A 20,539-nucleotide genomic window follows, 5' to 3' on the forward strand; every position below is an offset into this window, starting at 1 on the left:
CAAAGCCACTCCAGACTGGCCTCAATCACAATAATAGTAAAGGCAAAGGGTAGTTTTTTCACTGGTAGCTGAATATTTTATACTAATTCAGGAAGTTCTGTGCTACTTAATGTATAATGCATGTATTGGGGGCATGTTAATTATGTTAACTCTTAATTAAAGTGAAAAGAGCAGTGCTGGGATTGACCATGCAGAAGAGATGGAGTTGCTGTTGGAAAACTACTACCGATTAGCTGAGGATCTTTCCAATGCAGCTCGGGAACTTAGGGCACTGATTGATGATTCACAGAGTATCATATTCATCAACTTGGACAGGTAAGAAGGCCTCGTATAAAACAATCAGTAAGTCTTTTCTTTATAAAATAATACACAGTAATAAAGCTTTTAAGGATAGCTTTGTTTTTCCATTTTGGAAAGAATTATACCATCATTATCGTTTGTAATTACTACATGGAAGTGTGTTTTTTTTAAGGTGTATGTTTAATCCATGTGGTCTTTAATAGATTATTTAGTGAATTTGCTGCGTGTAGTTGGTAAGATCTTCTGAACTAAGCAGTTGTTCTCCTCCCCAGCCACCGTAATGTGATGATGAGGTTGAACCTACAGTTGACCATGGGAACCTTCTCTCTTTCGCTCTTTGGACTAATGGGAGTTGCTTTTGGAATGAATTTGGAATCTTCCCTTGAGGAGGTGAGAATGTATTATTTCAGTAATCTAGAGGTTGTTTTTAATGTTTTGAAGATAATTTTTTTTAATGGATTTTTTTAAAAGAGAACTTTATTTATTTATTTATTTATTTTTGGCTGTGTTGAGTCTTCATTGTTATGCGTGCACGGGCTTTCTCTAGTTGCAGTGAGCGGAGGCTACTCTTCGTTGTGGTGTGTGGGCTTCTCACTGCGGTGGCTTCTCTTGTTGCGGAACACGGGCTCTAGGTGCACGGGCTTCAGTAGTTGTTGCTCGCAGGCTCTAGAGCACAGGCTCAGTAGTTGTGGCACATGGGCTTAGGTGCTCTGTGGATGTGGGATCTTCCCAGACCGGGGCTCAAACCCGTGTCCCCTGCATTGGCAGGTGGATTCTTTTTTAACATCTTTATTGGAGTATAATTGCTTTATAACAAAGTGAATCAGCTATATGTATACATATATCCCCGTATCTCCTCCCTCTTGCATCTCCTTCCCACCCTCCCTATCCCACCCCTCTAGTTGGTCACAAAGTACGGAGCTGATCTCCCTGTGCTATGCGGATGCTTCCCACTAGCTATCTGTTTTACATTTGGTAGTGTATATATGTCCATGCCACTCTCTCACTTCATCCCAGCTTACCCTTTCCCCTCCCTGTGTCCTCAAGGCCATTCTCTAAATCTGCATCTTTATTCCTGTCCTGCCCCTAGGTTCTTCAGAACCTTTTTTTTTTTTAATTCCATATATATATGTTAGCGTTCGGTATTTGTTTTTCTCTTTCTGACTTCCTTCACTCTGTATGACAGACTCTAGGTCCATCCACCTCACTACAGATAACTCAGTTTCGTTTCTTTTTATGGCTGAGTAATATTCCATTGTATATATGTGTCACATCTTCTTTATCCATTCATCTGTTGATGGACACTTAGGTTGCTTCCATGTCCTGACTATTGTAAATAGAGCTGCAGTGAACATTGTGGTACTTGACTCTTTTTGAATTATGGTTTTCTCAGGGTATATGCCCAGTAGTGGGATTGCTGGTTCATATGGTAGTTCTATTTTTAGTTTTTTAAGGAACCTCCATACTGTTCTCCATAGTGGCTGTATCAATTTACATTCCCACCAATAGTGCCAGAGGGTTCCCTTTTCTCCACACCCTCTCCAGCATTTATTGTTTGTAGATTTTTGATGATTGCCATTCTGACTGATGTGAGGTGATACCTCATTGTAGTTTTGATTTGCATTTCTCTAATTAGTGATGTTGAGCATCCTTTCATGTGTTTGTTGGCAGTCTGTATATCTTCTTTGGGGAAACGTCTGTTTAGGTCTTCTGCCCATTTTTGGATTGGGTTTGTTTTTTTGATATCTAGCTGCATGAGCCGCTTGTAGGCAGGTGGATTCTTAACCACTGTGCCACCAGGAAAGTTCCTTTAATGGATTTTAAAAAAGAAAGTTTTAACATGTATACTCCCCTAGTGAAATAAAATATATACTCTAACTCATTTAAAATTCATGTCGTATTGTTAGACTCTGTTATGACGTAGATAGCCTAGGTTACCTTATGATTCCCAAAACATGTAATTACACATGGGAAAGGTTTGACAAAACAGTAGTACACTGTGAGGCAGTGTTAATGAGGGATTCTTTTTTTTTTTAATTCTTGTGTGTCAGGCAGTGTTCCAGGCAGTTGCATGCTTTATTTGACTCAGTTATCAAAACTCTGAAAATGAATGTATTTTCCCTGCTTTATAGGTAGGAAAACTGAGGCTCAGAAAATGTTAGTAACTTGACCAAGGGCACAGAGCTAGGAAATAACAGAACTAGGATTTAGTCCCCAAGACTTGCACTTTCCACTTTGCTCCATTTTAATATAACACTGAACTCGCAGAGTTTTTTTTTTTTAATTATTTATTTATTAGGCTGTGTCAGGTCTTAGTTGCGGCACGTGGGATCTTCATTGTGGCATGCAGGATCTTTCATCGTGGCATGCAGGCTTCTCTAGTTGCAGCATGTGGGCTTCTCTCTAGTTGTGGCATGCGGGCTCTCTAGTTGCAGCACGTGGGCTTCTCTCTAGTTGTGGCGCAGGCTCAGTAGTTAAGGCACGCAGGCTTCAGAGTGCAAGGCCTCAGTAGTTGCGGCGTGCAGGCTTAGTTGCCCTGCGGCAGGTGGGATCTTAGTTCCCTGCCCAGGGATGGAACCTGCATCCCCTGCATTGGAAGGCAGATTCTTTTAACCACTGGACCACCAGGGAAGTCCCTCGCAGGGTTTTTCGTAACACTGTAGGCTTGTACTTTCAGAAGATGTCTTACTGTGAGATTTCTAGAAATGAATCTGCATGCGCGTTTGGCAGCCACACTCTGGCGCTGGGTTCTGTGTCCTAGTTAACAGATCTATTCTCTGTCTCCGGCTGTTGCTGAAGTCCAGCCCACGTCATCTCATCAGGACCACTATTCACTTCTATAAAGTGGTCTTTAAAAGAAGCAAATCTGATGGTCACTCTTCTGTGTAAAATTATTCAGGGCGTTTTGATTGTCATTAAGATAAAAATCCAGATTCCTTGGCTTGTAGGGCTTTTCCTGGTCTGCTGCACCCACATCTCCATCTTGTCTCCAGACACCTTGCCATCACCGTCGGTTGATTCATCACTGTTCTTACTCACGGGGCCTCCACACGTCTCCTCGGCATCCACCTGTTTTTGCCTAGTTAACATCTGTTTCTCTCTCAGGTCTCAACTTATGTGTTACTTCCAAGGAGACTCTTCCCTGACTGCACCCCCAACCCAGCCGAGCAAAATTACTCCCCTGGTTATATGTGCCCAAATAATCCCACACTTCCCATTTGCCGTGTTCCTCAAGTTTGCAGTTGCTGTTTAAAGTCTGCAAAAGATTATGGCTCCCTGAAGCAAAGTCAGCAGTAGTCATTTTAATGCTCCTTATGAGATGTGAAAGAAAAATAAATGCAGCACACTTCATTCATTCATCTTACAGATACGGGTTTTGGTGCCTGTTGCACACTAAACACTGCTTTTAGCTGTGGGGATATAGCATTGAGTCCCTGCCCTTGTGGAGATTCCATTACAGTGAGGTAGAAGAGAATAAACAGATCCATGGTATATTAGGTGATAAGTGCCATAAAGAAAAAGCCAGGTAAAGGGAAAGACTGTTAGCAGGAGGTGAGACGAGGGGCATCCTAGAGATAGGGTGGTCGAGGAAGATCTTTCTGAGGAGGTGACCCTAGAGCAGAGACCTGAATGAAAAGAAAAAGTGGGAAGGCCTGGGAGGAAGGTGATCTAAGCAGAGGGAACCATGCATGGGAGACTGAGGCAGGGATGCACTGAGCTTGTTGAAGGAACCGCAAGAAGGCCAGAGTGGTAGGGGAGGTGCGTCAAGTGGAGAAAGGCAGGGAGAATGTCAGAAGGACAGAGGGGGAGGGCATGTTGATTTTGTGGCGCATGCTAAGAGTTTGGGCTTGTTCTAAGTGTGATAGGAATCTCTTGGAGACTTTTGAGCCCAAATATAGTAGAAAGTCCAGTAGTCGCCAAAATATCTTGTGCGACATAGACCAACCCTGGACATTCTCAGAAGGTACTTCCAAAGACCTTTGCAAATTCCCCAATTTGTGACTGCAGAACTCTTTCCTGTTATTCTCCCAAATTATTTTTGTTAAGAACTATTTTTATGTACATATACTCACTTTACAAGCTAACTCTATCTTATGCTTACTGTAATATTTTTCTCTAAATGCCCACTTAAAAAAAATAAAGAATTTTTAGAAATTCCTTTCTGATAGTTTCAGCATATGCAATAATTCTGGTTGTAATGAGATCTGAGTAGAAAGTAGTGAGCTAGGCTTGCCTCCCAGAGCAAGATTCAGATCAGTGTCTCACCAGAGTCGCAAATGACATCTCCAGGTTTCCTGGAGAAGAGTTGAGAGATGTTCATTAAATCTATGAATATCAGAGGTTTCCCTGTTCTTGTATAGTTGGAGTTAATATTTACAATGGTGAATCCAAGATAGGAAAAACATTTTTCTTTTTTAAAATAATACCAGACTGTCTCAAGAATAGTCAAATATTACCATACAGCCTTTACCCAGATTCTTCAAACAGCAACATTTTACCATATTTACTCTATCATTCTATCAATATATAGTTTTTTTCTAAATCATTTGAGAGTAAACAAAAAATGATGCTTCTTTACATCTAGATATTTCAGTATATATTTCCTAAAAACATGTATTCTCTTACATAACCACAGCTCCAGAAAATTAACATTGAAACAACACTATTTTCTAATCTGTGGAACCTGGTCAGGTGTCACCACTCAGCTCAGTAGAGCCCTTTGCCTCATAGAAAATCTTGGATCATGTGTTGTTACATAGTTGTCATGTCTCCTTAGGCTTCTTTAGGCCAGTTTTTCGATCTTTGTCTTTCAGGGCCTTAACGTTCACAAAGAATGTAGGTCAGTTGTTTGGCCCTTGATACTCTTTCTTCATTATTAGATTCTGGTTACACATTGTGTCAGTGTGTTCCTCACATTGAATCCCATCAGGAGACCCTTGATGTCAGTTTGTCTCTTTACTGGTGATACTATGATCATTTGGTTAAGGTGGTATCTGCCCACTTTCTGTCCTGTGAAGTTACTCTTTTTCTCTGTGGAATTAGGTATCTTGTAAAAACTCTGCTATTCATCAAATTTGTACCCTCTAGTTTTGTTTTGTTTTTTAATTCAAGTATAGTTGATTTACAATGTTGTGTTAGTTTCTGCTGTACAGCAAAGTGATTCAGTTATACATATATGTACATTTTTTAATATTCTTTTCCATTATGGTTTATCATAAGATATTGAGTATAGTTCTCTGTGTTATATAGTAGGACCTTGTTGTTTATCCATTCTCTATATAATAGCTGACATCTGCTCACCCCAACCTCCCACTCCATCCCTCCCCCAACCCCCTCCCCTTGGCAGCCACAAGTCTGTCCTCTATGTCTGTGAGTCTGTTTCTGTTTTTTAGATAGGTTCATTTGTGCCATATTTTAGATTCCACATGTAAGTGATATCATATGGTATTTGTCTTTCTCTCTCTGACTCACTTAGTATGATAATCTCTAGTTTCATCCATGTTGCTGCAAATGGCATTATTTCATTCTTTCTGATGGCTGAGTAATATTCTATTGTATACACATACCACATCTTCTTTATCCATTCCTCTCTCGATGGACATTTAGTTTGTTTCATGTCTTGGCTGTTGTGAATAGTGCTGCTATGAACATAGGGGTGCTTGTATCTTTTTGAATTATAGTTTTGTCTAGATACATGCCCAGGAGTGGGATTGCTGGATCATATGATAATTCTATTTTTAGTTTTCTGAGGAACCTCTGTACTGTTTTTCATAGTGGCTGCACCAACTTACATTTCTCACCAACAGTGTAGGGGAGGGTTCTCTTTTTCTCCACACCCTTTCTAACACTTGTTATTTGTAGACTTTTTCATGATGGCCATTCTGACCTGTGTGAGGTGGTACCTCATTGTGGTTTTGATTTGCAGTTCTCTAATAATTTGCACCCTCTAGTTTTAGCATCCACTAATTGATCCAAAGTGGATTCATGTCTGAATCGAGTACTGCAATGATGATGATCACATGGTGATTTCTAATTCCATCACTCCTCCAACTTTTATTCTTTGTAAAGTAGCGCCTTCCTTCTCTCCCAGTTATTTATTCATTTGTATCAGTATGGACTCATGGGGTCTTACTTTAGTCAATGAGTTATATAATCTGTCACTACTGTCATTATTTATCGTGGTGTTCAAATTGTTCCTTTCATGCTGACTTCTGAGTACTTTCGACGTGTCCCCATCAGTTTTAGTGCTTTTTTAGCCTTTGGCACATCAAGGTGTTCTAGGCATCTTATTTTTAAGGAGTAGATAGACTGAACAGTGGCAGAGATGAAGAGCTTGAAAGGTAGGTACTTAAACATACAATACTGCAGGGCACACCCAGAGCAGAGGGGGCATTAAAAATCCAACTCTTAGATACTTGTCCCTTCCCTTAATCTCCTAGAGTCTCACACTGTGCTGTGTGTGTATTTTAATGACACATAGAATTTTGCACTTGCTTACGTCTCAAGTTGATCACATTTTAGCATTCCCAGACTTTTGGTTTATAGGGCATTACAGAACCAGTCTATAACAAAAAACAACAGTAATCTGGGTATGCTAAATCTCATTTAAACATAATTTTTACTTAATAAATTAGCGCCTTCGTTTAGGATAACTGGAAATGTGTTCATCCAAACAGTTAACTCACATTAGCACTTGTCTTCTTGATAAATTATGTCTAACATCTAATCTCATGTTAAAAAGGAGGCAGATTTCTTTTTCATATGTGGCTTGAATTTCCATCGGTGGTTACTGATCGTTTTGGAGGAAATTGAGCTCCCAGTCACTGGAGACCAAGCCATTGTTGATAATAACAAATGGCATTTCTGTAGCTGAGCCTCCTTCCGTGTGGGAGATTAGTGTAAATTCTGTGATTCTATACATTCACACATGCACTCAAAAGCATCACACTGCAGAAGAGAATACAATTCTGAAACTGACAGGGGAATTCCCTGGCGGTCCAGTGGTTGGGACTCTGGGGGCCTGGGTTTGATCCCTGGTCAGGGAACTAAGATCCTGCAAGCCGTGCAGCGTGGCCACAAAAAAAAGAAAAAAAAAAGAAAATGACAGTGAGGGAAAATGTTCACTGTAAGTCAGAGGTTCCCAAACTTTCTTGGTTCATGATGCTTTTAGTGTCTTAGTAATTTTTTTGCAGCATCCCTAGACCAAAAGTTTCTTTCATTATGTTAGAGTTTCTGTCGTGTTACCTTACAGTTTCTTTTATGAAGAAGGTAGGTCAAAACAATTTACGAGTAGCAGTTCTCATGGTATTCCACAGATGGCACTGTGATTTCCTTGAGAATTTAAAGTATTCTGTGGTGCTGTAATGCCAGGACACCTCAGCTCACAGTTTGGCAAATGCGGCTATAAGCAAAAAAATTTAAATTAAGTTGTATGTCCTATGTGATCCTAACTATTATAACTATTGAAATTTGTGTGAATGTAAACAGACGAAGGAAACACAAAGCAGTTAATGTGGGTTCATTGATGATCGTAAAATACTCTTAAATCATGTTTTCCTTCTGATTTATTTTCTGACGCTTGGTCTCTGGGTGCTATTTGTTCTCAGTTCCTATAGGAAAGAGCAGTACAAATAACAGAAGGTTTCTTTTAAACTCTGGGGCAATGATAAGTTCAGGAAATTTTATCACTAAGGAAACTAACCCTTTGTGACTGAAATTAACTGTGTGTTCTCTTTTAGGACCATAGAGTGTTTTGGCTGATCACAGGAATTATGTTCATGGGAAGTGGCCTCATCTGGAGGCGTTTGCTGTCATTCCTTGGACGACAGCTGGAAGCTCCTTTGCCTCCTCTGGTACGAAGGGTCTGGTTCACAGCAGTACCGCAGAGCGGCTACAGTCCTGGGCTCTGAAGTCCTGTAGCCTGGGCTTCAGCTGTCACGGGCTTTGTGACCCTGAGCAGGTTACTTAATTTCTCTAAGCCTCGCTCAGTTTCCGCATCTGCCACCTGCTTCATGTAATTAAAGGGAGAATTAGATAATGTGTGTAACGCACTTATGAGCACAGGGCCTGGCACAGTAAATAAGTTAGAAATTTGTTCTGTGTGGGACACTGACAAGCATTGTACATTTAGACAGATGTTAGTAACTTTGTGGTGCAGCTTTTGTCATAACCAAAATTGAAATGTAGAGAACATTTATCGTGTATAGGAAAAGATACACAGGTTACCTCTTTTTCTTACGTTTCTACTTATAGTTTATACCCCTGGAGCTCAAGACACTGATACATGGCTTGCAGTCCTTTCCTCGTTTAGTGGTTAATGTATCGTTTTACTGGTGGCTTTTCTTTTAAACAGACACAACTAAAATTACGAATTTTTCTGCTTCATTTAGATGGCCTCTTTACCTAAAAAGACACTGCAGGCAGATAGAAGGACGGAAATGAAACACAGCTTCAGGCCGGATGGACTTGAATCAAGCAGGAGTGTCTTAACAAACCATTAGGCACAACCCGGTGGAAACTGAATTATTTTTTTATGGTAGTCACGGGAGAATTCTGATATTCTTCTATTATTTTCTTTTATAAGAGTCAGAGACTTGGGGAAAAACCCACTGACATTTAAATTGTAGTGTCTGATGTTAAAAATATTAACAGCAGTCACAGTACTAGAACTTAATTGCATTTTCAGGATTCTGAGTAAAGAAACAAAGCGCTTGCTTTGTAAAACGCCAAAGTTTTATTTCCTACAAACTTAAGAGATTAACTTAACACAAGAATAGATTGTGGTATCAATTTTATTTAATTTATACATGTCAACAAAAGTGCAACCTCATGCCAAATGAAGCCTGGAAACTTGAGAAGCCCACAGTTATGAGACCAGGTTGCCATAGTTCTTAGTACAAGGAATCACATTCTTGTGAATTTGTCACTCTCAGGTGACTGAAAAGCTAGCAGAATATATATTAACCTTAAAACAAACTGGGAGTTTGTGCTTTAAAGCAGTCTTTGACATAACCTTATTTTCTTGTATTTGCCCCCCTCTTATAAAAGGAATAAAAAAAAAAGGAAATGAGTTTAATGTCAGCTTTACATAGATTCCAGTTAATCAGAATTTTACTTCCTCAACCAATGAAACTATTTTTCTTTGCTTGACTATAATTAAAGCTTTTGGGAATTGAGCCGAAAGAATTTCCATTCTATTACTGCTTTATAGCTGTTTTGGTCATTCCCTGGTTTTTAGAACAGATAGACATGTCACCCCAAAAAGGAAAATATATGTAGCCTAGTTAGTCTATTTGCCTACACCTTGGAGGTTGACAGATGGGCTTCCTAAAACAAGAGGGTAGATAAACTTTAAAATTGTGATACCTTTTTGTTTTCACAATCAGATTTGGGTTTAAAACAAATGACTGATATTTGTATGTCTCCAAGCTCCTATCCTGGGGCTTCCCTGGTGGCGCAGTGGTTGAGAGTCCGCCTGCTGATGCGGGGGACACGGGTTCGTGCCCGGGTCCGGGAAGATCCCACATGCCACGGAGCAGCTGGGCCCGTGAGCCATGGCCGCTGAGCCTGCGCGTCCGGAGCCTGTGCTCCGCAACGGGGGAGGCCGCGATGGTGAGAGGCCCGCGTACCGCAAAAAAAAAAAAAAAAAAAAAAAAAAAAAGCTCCTATCGTACTTAACATCTTCTGCCTCTTTTAATGTTGGGTTTATAAACCTGAACGAACTTTTTAGCGAACCCAAATTATTTTCTGGAGGTTAAGTACAGTTATGCAATAGAACATGACAGTTATATTTGCCTCCAAAAGATGCATAGAAGATTCTAGAGTGTTCAGAGCAGCTCTTGCGCTACAAATTTAGTAGTAAAATAAATATGCATACCCTGATGATGTTGGAGGATACCTGATACCCTAATATGTCATATGAGGGAGTTTAGGGGTCCATTTACCAGGTGGTTTAGTGCTAGGAATAAAAATGATCATCTAGTAGCCGATTTGAAAGAAAAGTTACAAGTTTTCCCCGTTCCCATGTCTGGTTATGAGAGGACATTAGAATAGCATAAAGCAGGCTGGGCTTGTCTTGGAACACACTTTATGGTGTGGTTGTTGGAATGTGAGTAGCATCATACATCTGTTTGATGATTTCCAGGATGCAGTATCTTTGACAATATTTAGATTTCACAGGGCACTCTTCTCTGGTACACCTCAGAGCACACTGCTGCTATTTGTGATCTCAGGTCATCACTGTAAAATAAGGTAATAAATATCACTTAACTGTGACCTATGAAGAATTGGAAGTCCAGAGGGCAAAACTTGATTTGGTTAAGATCAGGCATAGGATAGAATTTTGGTCTTTTTTTCTTTCTGATGTTGCTTAGTTTGTGGGCTTACATAAAATTTTTGATGAGTCATGTCGCATCAATAAATGGGAGAATAAATGCAACTACCTCATAAGTCTGATAAAGGGAAGGTACTAATGGTTTAAATTTCTTGAAGGTGGTTAAATCAAGTATGATTTCCAGATGTCAGCTAGCTCTGCTTTGGTGATAGGTAGCAGGATGCTTCTTATATTAAAGAGCCCTCAAATAATAGCTTATGCCAAAAAAAAATGTTCAGCAGTTTTAAATTTTGAATTTAAATAGACGGAGTATGTAAGTAAGGTGAAAGAATACCAAACATTCAGTTATGAGTAAGCAGGCAGTCGTATTCTGTTTAACATGTATAAGTACAAGGAATGATATTCTTAACAGATTGCCTTTGTAAGGTCTTTAAGAAAATGTGGCAAGAATAGACGTCATTTTAAGATGCTATTAACACTTGTTTCATCCTTGATAAACACTGATAACCACTAAATAGTCATATTAAAAAGCCGTTTATTTTGGTGAGTTATTCCAAGAGTTGTACAAGCTTTATGTTTTGGAATTGCAATATTAAACTCACTCTAAATTCAGGATTTATTGTCATTACCTTAGTAATAGCTATGCAGATGGAGCATGGAATAGGGAATTCAGAGACCTGAGTTTATTCCCAAACTCACTTCAAATCTCTGTAGGTCTGTGATACAAAGGCATAGAACAATTCCAGTATTGAAGCCTTGTTGAAAGTTTTGGCATATACAGGTAATAGATAAAAATTGCAAATATGTAAATGTGTTCTGATATCTTAAAGGTAATTTTGAGTTAAATTGTATAAGTTCAGGTTTGTGTTCAGGAGAGATTAAATCCCTAAGGTATTTTTGTTAAGTATTTCAGAATCAATGCTTGGAACTGCAGTTAATACTTAGTGGAGTGAAAATTTAATCCACCTATTAGGATAATACGTTAGACTGTCAGGTATTAGACTTTTTTCCTGTACGCTGGGTTTTTACATATTTGCCATATACTCAGTAGAAGTACAGTTTATATAATTTTGAATATGGGGTTAGTATGGTTTGATATCCTATATGAAAACCTGCTTCTAACGTTGTAAATTTTAACCCTCTCCTGCTTCTTGCTATGTGGTATGTTCAGGCATTGAGAAAATAAAAATCCTCAGGTAAAGAATAATCATGTTTAAACATAGGCCCTATCATTTAGTAAAGCATAACACTTTTTATAATAATGGCAATATGAAGGTATGCGTCCTTCTAATCCAATAGTGAAAACATGCCTTTACTAAAATGCAGTGTCATTAGCTTGTTCTACACTCAGACGTCTCGATTTTACAGCTGATTTCTGGTCCCCTAAAAATAAACTTCCTTTTAATTAAAAATAATTCTTCAAATAGGAATTCTTCAAATAGGTTGAGCTGCCAATAATTGTTAACCAAAAACCATACTGTGTTTCTGTGTGCTTTTCGCTGTGCCATAGGGGAACCATGCAGCTAGCATACCTCTTTCAGAAAGATGAGACAGTCCCAGGAGTGATCCAGAGGTCCTATCTAGGTATGTGCCTGTTTATGCTGTTTTCCTATATACATACTCACCTTATGCTCACAGTTGTAATTCTACTAGCTTTTCCTTGATTTCTGATTTAGCTTACTCTTCAGCTGGATTCCTGTCTCCTTTGACCAGTCTCTGTACTGCCTCCAGAGAAGCTAAGAGAAGGGCTCTGGTCATTTTTAATTTTCTCCTGCTTTTTAGTATCAGTTCACTAGTGTCAGAAGAAAGAGGTTGTACCCTGACTGATAGAGAATCAACTAGTTACTGTTTATGGATAATAATGCCTGCAGATTTTTAGTGAAGCTGAAATCCTATGGTACATTTCCTTTCCCTTAAATATGCCACCCTGCAGGACTGGCAGATGAGATCTACTCTGCTAAAACCAGCCCAGAAACAAGGGCGGCCAAGACCTGCCTCACTCCTCTTGGTCCCTGGCCTCTGGCTCAGGACAGATCTCTCTCCTTTCTGCTCTAGTTCTGTTGGCACAGCTTGTGGCAGCCTAATGCACCCAAGGCTTCATGGGATGACTTCAGGCTAGCTCACTAGGTTCATCTGCCATTAGAACAGTCGTTTCTCCGAAAGCATCTGAGGGCACAGTAAGATGTTTTACTTTTTATATTTGTCTTTCACTATATGAAACATTGAAAATACAATCATCCTCATAAGAAAGGACCATAGCATTTGCAAGATGATTTTGGAGTTGTGAGGTTATGCCTCACCCCTTACTTTTCTCCTCACTCTGTTTCTATTTGTTTGATTGGAATGGGTCACCAACTTTAAAAGGACATTTTTAGGAAGAATTGTGTTAGAGGTTTTCTTAAGAGATAATTAGAGAGAGGCCTTTCCAGTCATCAGACACAGGTACTCATGTGGAAGAGGAAATAGGTTGTACAGCAGGTCTGAGCACAGGAAACAAACTTTGGAAGGGGACATGACTAACCAGAGTATTTGCTGTTTCACATGCTTCTGATGTTGTCCCCATTTACTGTATCCTATTTCCAGATAGTTTGGCTGTTAGTGTGTATGTCTCCACCCCCAGGAGCCCCACCTGTGGTGGGAGCTACAAGGCTCCACTGGAGGCATCACTCTGTCCACCAGAACGCTCACCCTGGAGATGACTTGGCATGAGAGAGGGAGGGGCAGGTTAGGAAAATGGAGTGAAACCTTTAATCTTGGCCGAGGCTATAGATATGAAGTGCCCCGGAGAGTCGGGCTCCCAGAGAACTCTTTCCAGCAGCGATGACAACTTGGTTCTGTAGGGGACACAAAACAGAATTCATTTTCCGTTCATAACATCTATTAAGTTCCTGCTGTAGTCCAGGCATCATGTTATGCTCGGAAATATAAAAGACATTGGCCAGACCCCAGGGCTTGAGTTTAAATACCCCTTTGGCAGATCTGTAGGTTCAGAAAACTACAGCTGAGGAAGGTCCCTTCTCTGGTACATGAAGGAAAAGTGTGTCCATGCGTTTTTATTCAGCATCTGAGCTGTGGTGCAGTGTAGACGGCATATCTGGAGTAGTAAGACTTCCACAAACAGGCTGGCCTTTGTCAGTGTGGTCACACCACCTACTCTGCCCCTGCTGATTGAAATATTGTAGGAACTGTTTTTCGGAATGGTCTAAGCTTGTACAAGTTTTTAAACAGTTTTTGAGGTGGATTTTAGTTTTGGAAGCTACCAAGAGTTTTTCTGGACCGTGGCTGATAAATGAGGTGTAGCTGATCAAACTGGCTGATAGGGTTGTGGTAGAGCAGGGTGTGACCATAAAACTGTGACGTTTCTCATTGACTTAATTTTGAAAACTACCAATGGAATCCAGAAATAAAGGCTAACATATTGAGCCTTTACCATATGTCAAATACTATGCTTAACCCTTTGCTTGTATCTTTTTAAATACACTAGTGTCAGATAAGAGGGAAAATCTCAACTCTTATTTATGGAATTACTCATTTACTGGAATTACTCATTTACTGGATTTGCCTGTAGTTTGGCTGTGAGCTAAGTTTCCTCTCCATTTCCTGGTTAAACCATCTTCATGCCTAAAATCAAGTGTTCCCCTGCTGCTTGCCCTCTCTGCCCAGTCAGCCTACTCCTATTTCCAGATCCACTCAGGCCCAAGGGACCCTGCAAGGCCACCAGCATAGACTTCCATTGATCTCTGACTGCCTTTGGTCATCCTAAATGGACTTGCTGGTCTTGTAGGTGTTTCATTTTTCCACTAAGAACCTGGGGGCAGGGACCAGGTTTGTCTGCCTCTCTGGTACCCAATGTAACACTGCTCCGCCAGGGCACTCGGGCTGACTGAAGGCAGCCCCACAGGAGTTGGCAGTACCACTCAGGTAAGTGCCAAGTCCTCCTGGTTCTAGCTGGTTACTAGTTCAGTACTTAATGCTCACGTAGAGAAAGGAGTCTTCAAAGTCATAACTTTTACTCAAGTAAAAGGCCACCCACTCTGATCATCCTCAGATTGTCTGTGTCCATTTTTTAAATATAACCTTTGATTTATCTTTACACTCAGAGTGCTTTAGGGGCCCCCAGTCTCAAAGGAAGATGAATTTGCATTGTTATACAGAAAGTTATACAGAAAGGAATCAAATATACTTTTAGATGATCTGTACTGCCCCCTTCAGTTGGTATAAATAATGGTTGAGTATTCTATAAATGAGTTACAGCAAGGGCTACTTGAACTTCATCCCATAGTTCACTTACTCTTTATCATTTAATCCTACACTGATTTGCATTTTACTTAACTTCCCGTGTGTATAAATCTTAACTTTCTATCTCTCTCATAGCCTAATTCCATACAATGTCATATCCTAAAATAAATGAGTGGAATCAGTGGTTTAGCTGTATATTTTAAGATAAAACCCATTTAATCTGTTGTATCTATTAAAATTCAAAATGTGCATACTCCTTGACCTAGCTGTCTTCTAGGAATCTTACCAGCAGAGAAATTTGCACAATTATAAAGATATAAATTATAAAGATACAAGAATGCTCACTAGAGCGTTGTCTGTAATAGGAAAAAAATGGAAGTAACTACAAGAAATAACTAAATGTCTATTGAGAAAGTAAACCAAAGAAATAAAATATGGTGCATCCAGACAATAAATTACTATTCAGTCATTGAAAAGAATCAGATAGTTCTATATGTACTTGTCTGGAAGGAGGCACTGAAAGACAGTTACATATGTATGTTTCTAAAGTCATACAAAAACAGTCTTGTAGAAAAAGAACCAAAATATTAATAGTGCTTAGCCAGTATGGCAAGTGAAGGGCCCAGGATAATATGTTAGGCTTTGTGGGATGTCAGTCTGAGGCAGCTGATCAACGGTATAGTAGCAGCTGTAAAGAAAGGAATGACCGTGGCTATATCCCACTAAAACTTGAGACACTGCAAGTTGAACTTCATATGTGTCACAAAATATATTTTTTGATCATTGCACACATGTCAATGATTTTTAGTTCATGGGCTATACAAAAACGGGCAGCCAGCTAGAGTTGGCCCATAGGCTCTAATTTGCTAACCTCTGCTGTAGAGGATGAAATTGGAGGGGTAGCAAGGGAAACTTTTCACCAAAACTGATGGGATTATGTGTGAGTGTGTTTTTGTGTGTGTCCCTCTATTTTTCAAATTAAAAAATCTAAAATACATACAAAATGAGATCATCCCCAAATCCCAGCCTTAGAACAAATGCAGATATCAAAGTGGTACAGTCTTGGTACTCACCTTTTTCTTTGACCTCACAGTGATCATAGAGCTCCCAAACCTTGAGCCTGCCTGAAAAACACACTCTGTTAACTCTCTGTTAGTAGCCTTTGAAAACGCACCATGGGGCTTCTCTGGTGGCACGGTGGTTAAGAATCCACCTGCCAATGCAGGGGACACAAGTGCCCTGGAGGATCCCACATGCTGTGGAGCAACTAAGCCCGTGCACCACAACTATTGAGCCTGCGCTCTAGAGCCCGCGAGCCGTAACTACTGAAGCCTGCGTGCCTAGAGCCTGTGCTCCGCAACTAGAGAAAGCCCACGCACAGCAACACAGACCCAACGCGGCCAAAAATAAATTTATAAAAAAAACCACCATGTGATTTTATCAACTTGAAATAAGGGAAAGGGCTGCTTTTTTTTTGGTAGTTTTTCATTTTTTTCAGAAGGTACTTACTTCAGGAGAAATCAATACGTATTGGGCCTGAAAGAAAGTGATGAGAAAGGGAGACAATGTTATTACTGTTCATGGGGTTTTTTTTAAACCAATTTTAATTACACCCTTACACTCACATTTCTTCATTTTAGAGAAGCCCTTTGTCACCAGAAATTCTTCTTATAGTTTAGCTCAGAAAAATAGATGTATAACAATGTTTATATGTGAATATTTCTTACTGTAACAGCAAAAATTTGAAATGGACTAAGTGACTAATAATCACTTAATGATTAGACTGGTTTATCTACAGATAAAATACTAGGTATCTGGTAGATATATTGTATAAGACTATAGGAAGGCGTAGAAAACAAAGTTGTATACAAAATCATGTACAATATGGTCACCACCGTTAATAAGATACGCACAGTGTAGTGGTTAAGAGTGCACTTTAGAATCAGCTCTTGGTTCAAGTCTCTGTTCTGCTATTTCCTAGCTGTGTGACCTGTAACAACTTCCTTCTCCAATCTTCAGTTTCTTTATAATGGGTATAAAATACCAAATTAATAGCTTTGATGTGGATTAGATTTTTTATGTGTAGCATAGTGCTAGGCACAGAGTGAATGCACAATAAATGGTAGCAATTAAGTTTAGCAAAATCCTAGAAGGATAAACATCAAAGGGTAATAGACGTTATCTCCGTAGAGTAGAATTCTAGGTAGATTTTAATTTTCTTTGTACTGTGTATTTTCTAATATTTTTACAATAAACTTTCATTTTTTGCAATTTAAAAAGTAATTTTTAAGTTTAAAAATAACAGCCAAGTTAAGGAAACCCACCTGAGAAAAGGAATAAAACAAAGCAATTAAAGATGAAATAAAAAGATTGGGAGTCTTCATGAAACTCCAATGGCTGTGGCCTGTTTTCTTCTGCCGTGGGCTCCTAACCAAGCAGTGGCCGGCTATGACCAAGAACCAATATGACACCCCATCCAACTGCAGCTGTGGGGGGTGAACACTGCAGAACTGCCGGTAAGCAGGCAGCCTGGGCCTACAAACACGAGCATGGGATGGTGTCCTGACCCCAGGTAAGGGGCAGGTTACCTGAGTTCAGGCAGAAACTAATGAGAGTTCTGTAGTGGACATAATTTACTAAGGCATCAGCAAGTAGCCATCCTTTCCCAGGATGGTATGGAATTGTGTACAAGAACAGTTACCTTTTCTTCTGGACATGGAGCTACCCACGATTTGCATTTGCCTGTCATGTCGCCCAAGGTGACCTGTTTGCCATTATACACATAGACACGGCCATCTTCTCCCCCCATCAGTCCAGAGGTTACATCTGTGATCCTCAGTGGGGCTGCCATGATGATTTCATCTGTAAACAATGAAAACCAGCAGCAGGAAGTATCTACTCGCTGTCATTGTTCCACTACACTACTGGATCCTGACCCAACCTTCCACAAATAATATTAGTATATCTTTTACTAGGTCTGTCCTGATTTCATTCCAACGTAGTCAGAGGCTTTTGTTTTCTGTTATCATTCATTAATAATAGTTGATGTGGGTGGCTCTCGTGTCACCATGTTCAAAAAGTACTACTCTTGTACATCCGGCTCTGGGCTTGATTCATTATGAGGCTAGAGCCTAGGTGAGCCAATTGGGGGACTCATCAGTTAAGCAAAGGACTTTCTTATTGGCCCGAGACACCGTTCCTTCCTACCTAAGCCATCGTTATCCAGGTCACTCAAGTGCAGAACGCCACCAAATCGGGAGAAGCGGCGGTCTCCACTGAAGGTGCTGAGCAGAGAAGGCTGCAAGTCAGGTGGCAGTTTGTACATCCGAGTGCTTCCACCTTGGCGCAAGGTCGTGGTCAGGAATGCCATCTTAGCCGCGACATCTGAAATAAACCATAGTATGGTAACTGCTGCCATCACAAGGACGAAGATAGGACACAGACGTTATCGGTTACTTTGTGTCACTGACTTTCAGGATTACTGTGAGATGGTCAAATTTGTGAATGCCAAGGTTTTTTTTAATATATGATCATTATAAAAGGTGTGGGAAACACCCCAAAAAAGTATAAAGAAGAAAACGTATATAAAGCATATATTTCTTTCTGGACAATGATCTGTACTTACATGTACATACACACATTTTAATGGGGGTTTTTGCAGATTATAAAATTCTTTTTATGCTCAGGCCATTTTTAACTTTTTGCTTTTATAATGAATACTATGATAAATATCCTTCCCCGTAGTTCTGAGTAGTTTATGAGAACAGATTCTTAGAAGGGGCCCATATAGCCTTGGATTTGGGGAATGGCTCTTTGCCAGACCTCTTTCTAGAAAAGGTATATCGGTTCACATTTCACAAGCAGTGTGTCAGTTCCCATCTCACTTCAACTTTGCCATTATTGAGTATTCTTTTTCATACTGAAAGTACTTCAGTGTTTAATCAGCACCCTAAAATCCTCACTGAATGTTCAAACTTGTGTATAGTGGCCACAGCCTGACCCAGAGATCCTGCCGAGGCAGGGGACAGGGCGAGAGGGACAAGCCTAACTGTCCTACTCAAACTTGCCCTGAAAGTAGATCAGATTTTTCACATTTAACTTAATCTGTCCATAGAGCTGCAATTCCCCAACTATACACTGAAACACTTCAGCGAACTCACGGAGGATACGGCAGGTATCTTGAACTTTTGCTGGTAACACAATGACATCTGTCTGACGCCACATGACCTACCTGCTGGAGGTGGGTCATAGTTTCAACATTAGATCCCTATGTTCCTTTCAATGATGTCACATCTGTGCAAAACTGGGATTTTATCATAATGGGTTGTTATGGTAAAATGCAGGTACCACTAGAAAATCAGTGTGGATCGAAATGAGGATAGCGGTGTCTAATCTGATTCCAGGGTTTGAGAAGTGGTACAGTACCCCAAAGGAGCTGTTAGGACATAAACACAGCATCTGCAACCTACTGAGTCACACGGGGCCCCATACTGAGAAAGGCCCTGTGCTTGGCTTTATGCTCTCCTGTTAAGAAAAATTATCCAGAATTTCAGGGAACAAATTTTGTCTGGGCCCCTCAAATTATGTGGGTGAAATACAATCAAAATACAAGTAAAAATAGGAAAATCTGAGCAAGATTGGTGGATTATATCTGTTGATAACCCAGCTGTGACACTGGTTATGGTGTGCAGATTATCATCGGGGAAAACTGGATAAAATGTAACATGACCTCTATTATTTCTTACAACTGCATGTGAATTTATAATTATCTCAAAAAGCATCATTTATATATATGTATCATGATATATATAATTAACCTTTATATTCTGTATTTTATACAATATTTGATAATGGAGAAAATTATTAAGGCAGTAAAGGTACTAAAACTAAGAAAATTTGGGAAGCTCTAATTCACAGCACTCTGGGGGCAAGAGTGCTGAGACAAAATTAGTAATGTGTGTTGCAAGAGTTTAGAAATCACTACCTAGACTCTGTAAAGGAAGAAAAAAAATATTCCAAAGCTAAGTCAGCAACTTTCTGTTGTAATGCTTTGTCCTTACGCATGCAAGGAAAGATTTAACCATTCCTTTGCCCAATCCACTTCTACGTATCATTCAAATACATTGTATGAAACGAAAATCTTTCTGAAAAATAATTTCACAATATGTAGTAAGAGTCTTAAGATTAGCCCCTCTAGCAATAGGATGATGGTAGTAAACGTTGGCATGTGTGTATGGAAAAAATGTGATACAAGTATCAAAAGTAATGTTTTAGAAGAATATTTAACATGAGAACATGCTTAAGATATAAAATATTAGGTGTGAAAAAACATGTATGCATTTAAGCTTTAAAATATCTGGGTAAGGGGTGATTTTTTTCTTCTCTATACTTCCTTATATTTTCACAAATTTCTACAATAAGCATAATTTACTTTTATACTCTTGGAGGGAGTAGATTTTTGTTCTTTTAACTCACCCATAAATTAAACAAAATAATGTTTTATTAACATACACCCTCAGAGTGGACCTATTCCTGGTGAACTGGGTTATAAAATTTGCTCCGTCTCCAAGCTCAATGGGATAGGAGCTTTAAAAACACACCAAGTTACTTTCACGTGTGATTTTTCAGCAAATCTTTGAAGTAGATATTATAAGCTGTGTTTTGCAT

At 39.6% G+C, this 20,539-nt stretch overlaps 2 protein-coding genes across 9 annotated transcripts in view; one reads left to right on the top strand and one right to left on the bottom strand.

Annotated features, from left to right (window-relative positions):
- The window catches only part of MRS2 (magnesium transporter MRS2), a 39,620-nt gene extending 19,236 nt beyond the window's left edge, over positions 1–20,384 (top strand). For both annotated transcript variants that reach the window (XM_019945207.3, XM_004313916.4), the window contains 5 exons: positions 163–315; positions 573–690; positions 8,040–8,153; positions 8,691–9,912; positions 12,144–20,384. In XM_019945207.3, coding sequence (XP_019800766.2) covers positions 163–315; positions 573–690; positions 8,040–8,153; positions 8,691–8,801 — 496 coding nt within the window. In that variant the 3' untranslated portion in view covers positions 8,802–9,912; positions 12,144–20,384. The remainder of the gene's footprint in view (positions 1–162; positions 316–572; positions 691–8,039; positions 8,154–8,690; positions 9,913–12,143) is intronic.
- Positions 11,152–20,539, bottom strand: part of GPLD1 (glycosylphosphatidylinositol specific phospholipase D1) — an 84,991-nt gene continuing 75,603 nt past the window's right edge. For all 7 annotated transcript variants that reach the window (XM_073810406.1, XM_073810405.1, XM_019945029.3 and 4 more), the window contains 5 exons: positions 18,080–18,256; positions 17,574–17,734; positions 16,382–16,408; positions 15,946–15,996; positions 11,152–13,467 (listed from right to left, as the gene is read on the bottom strand). In XM_073810406.1, the coding sequence (XP_073666507.1) occupies positions 13,381–13,467; positions 15,946–15,996; positions 16,382–16,408; positions 17,574–17,734; positions 18,080–18,256 (503 nt within the window). In that variant the 3' untranslated portion in view covers positions 11,152–13,380. The remainder of the gene's footprint in view (positions 13,468–15,945; positions 15,997–16,381; positions 16,409–17,573; positions 17,735–18,079; positions 18,257–20,539) is intronic.

This window comes from Tursiops truncatus, chromosome 10 (assembly GCF_011762595.2).
Source record: "Tursiops truncatus isolate mTurTru1 chromosome 10, mTurTru1.mat.Y, whole genome shotgun sequence".
Classification (NCBI taxonomy): Eukaryota; Metazoa; Chordata; class Mammalia; order Artiodactyla; family Delphinidae; genus Tursiops; species Tursiops truncatus.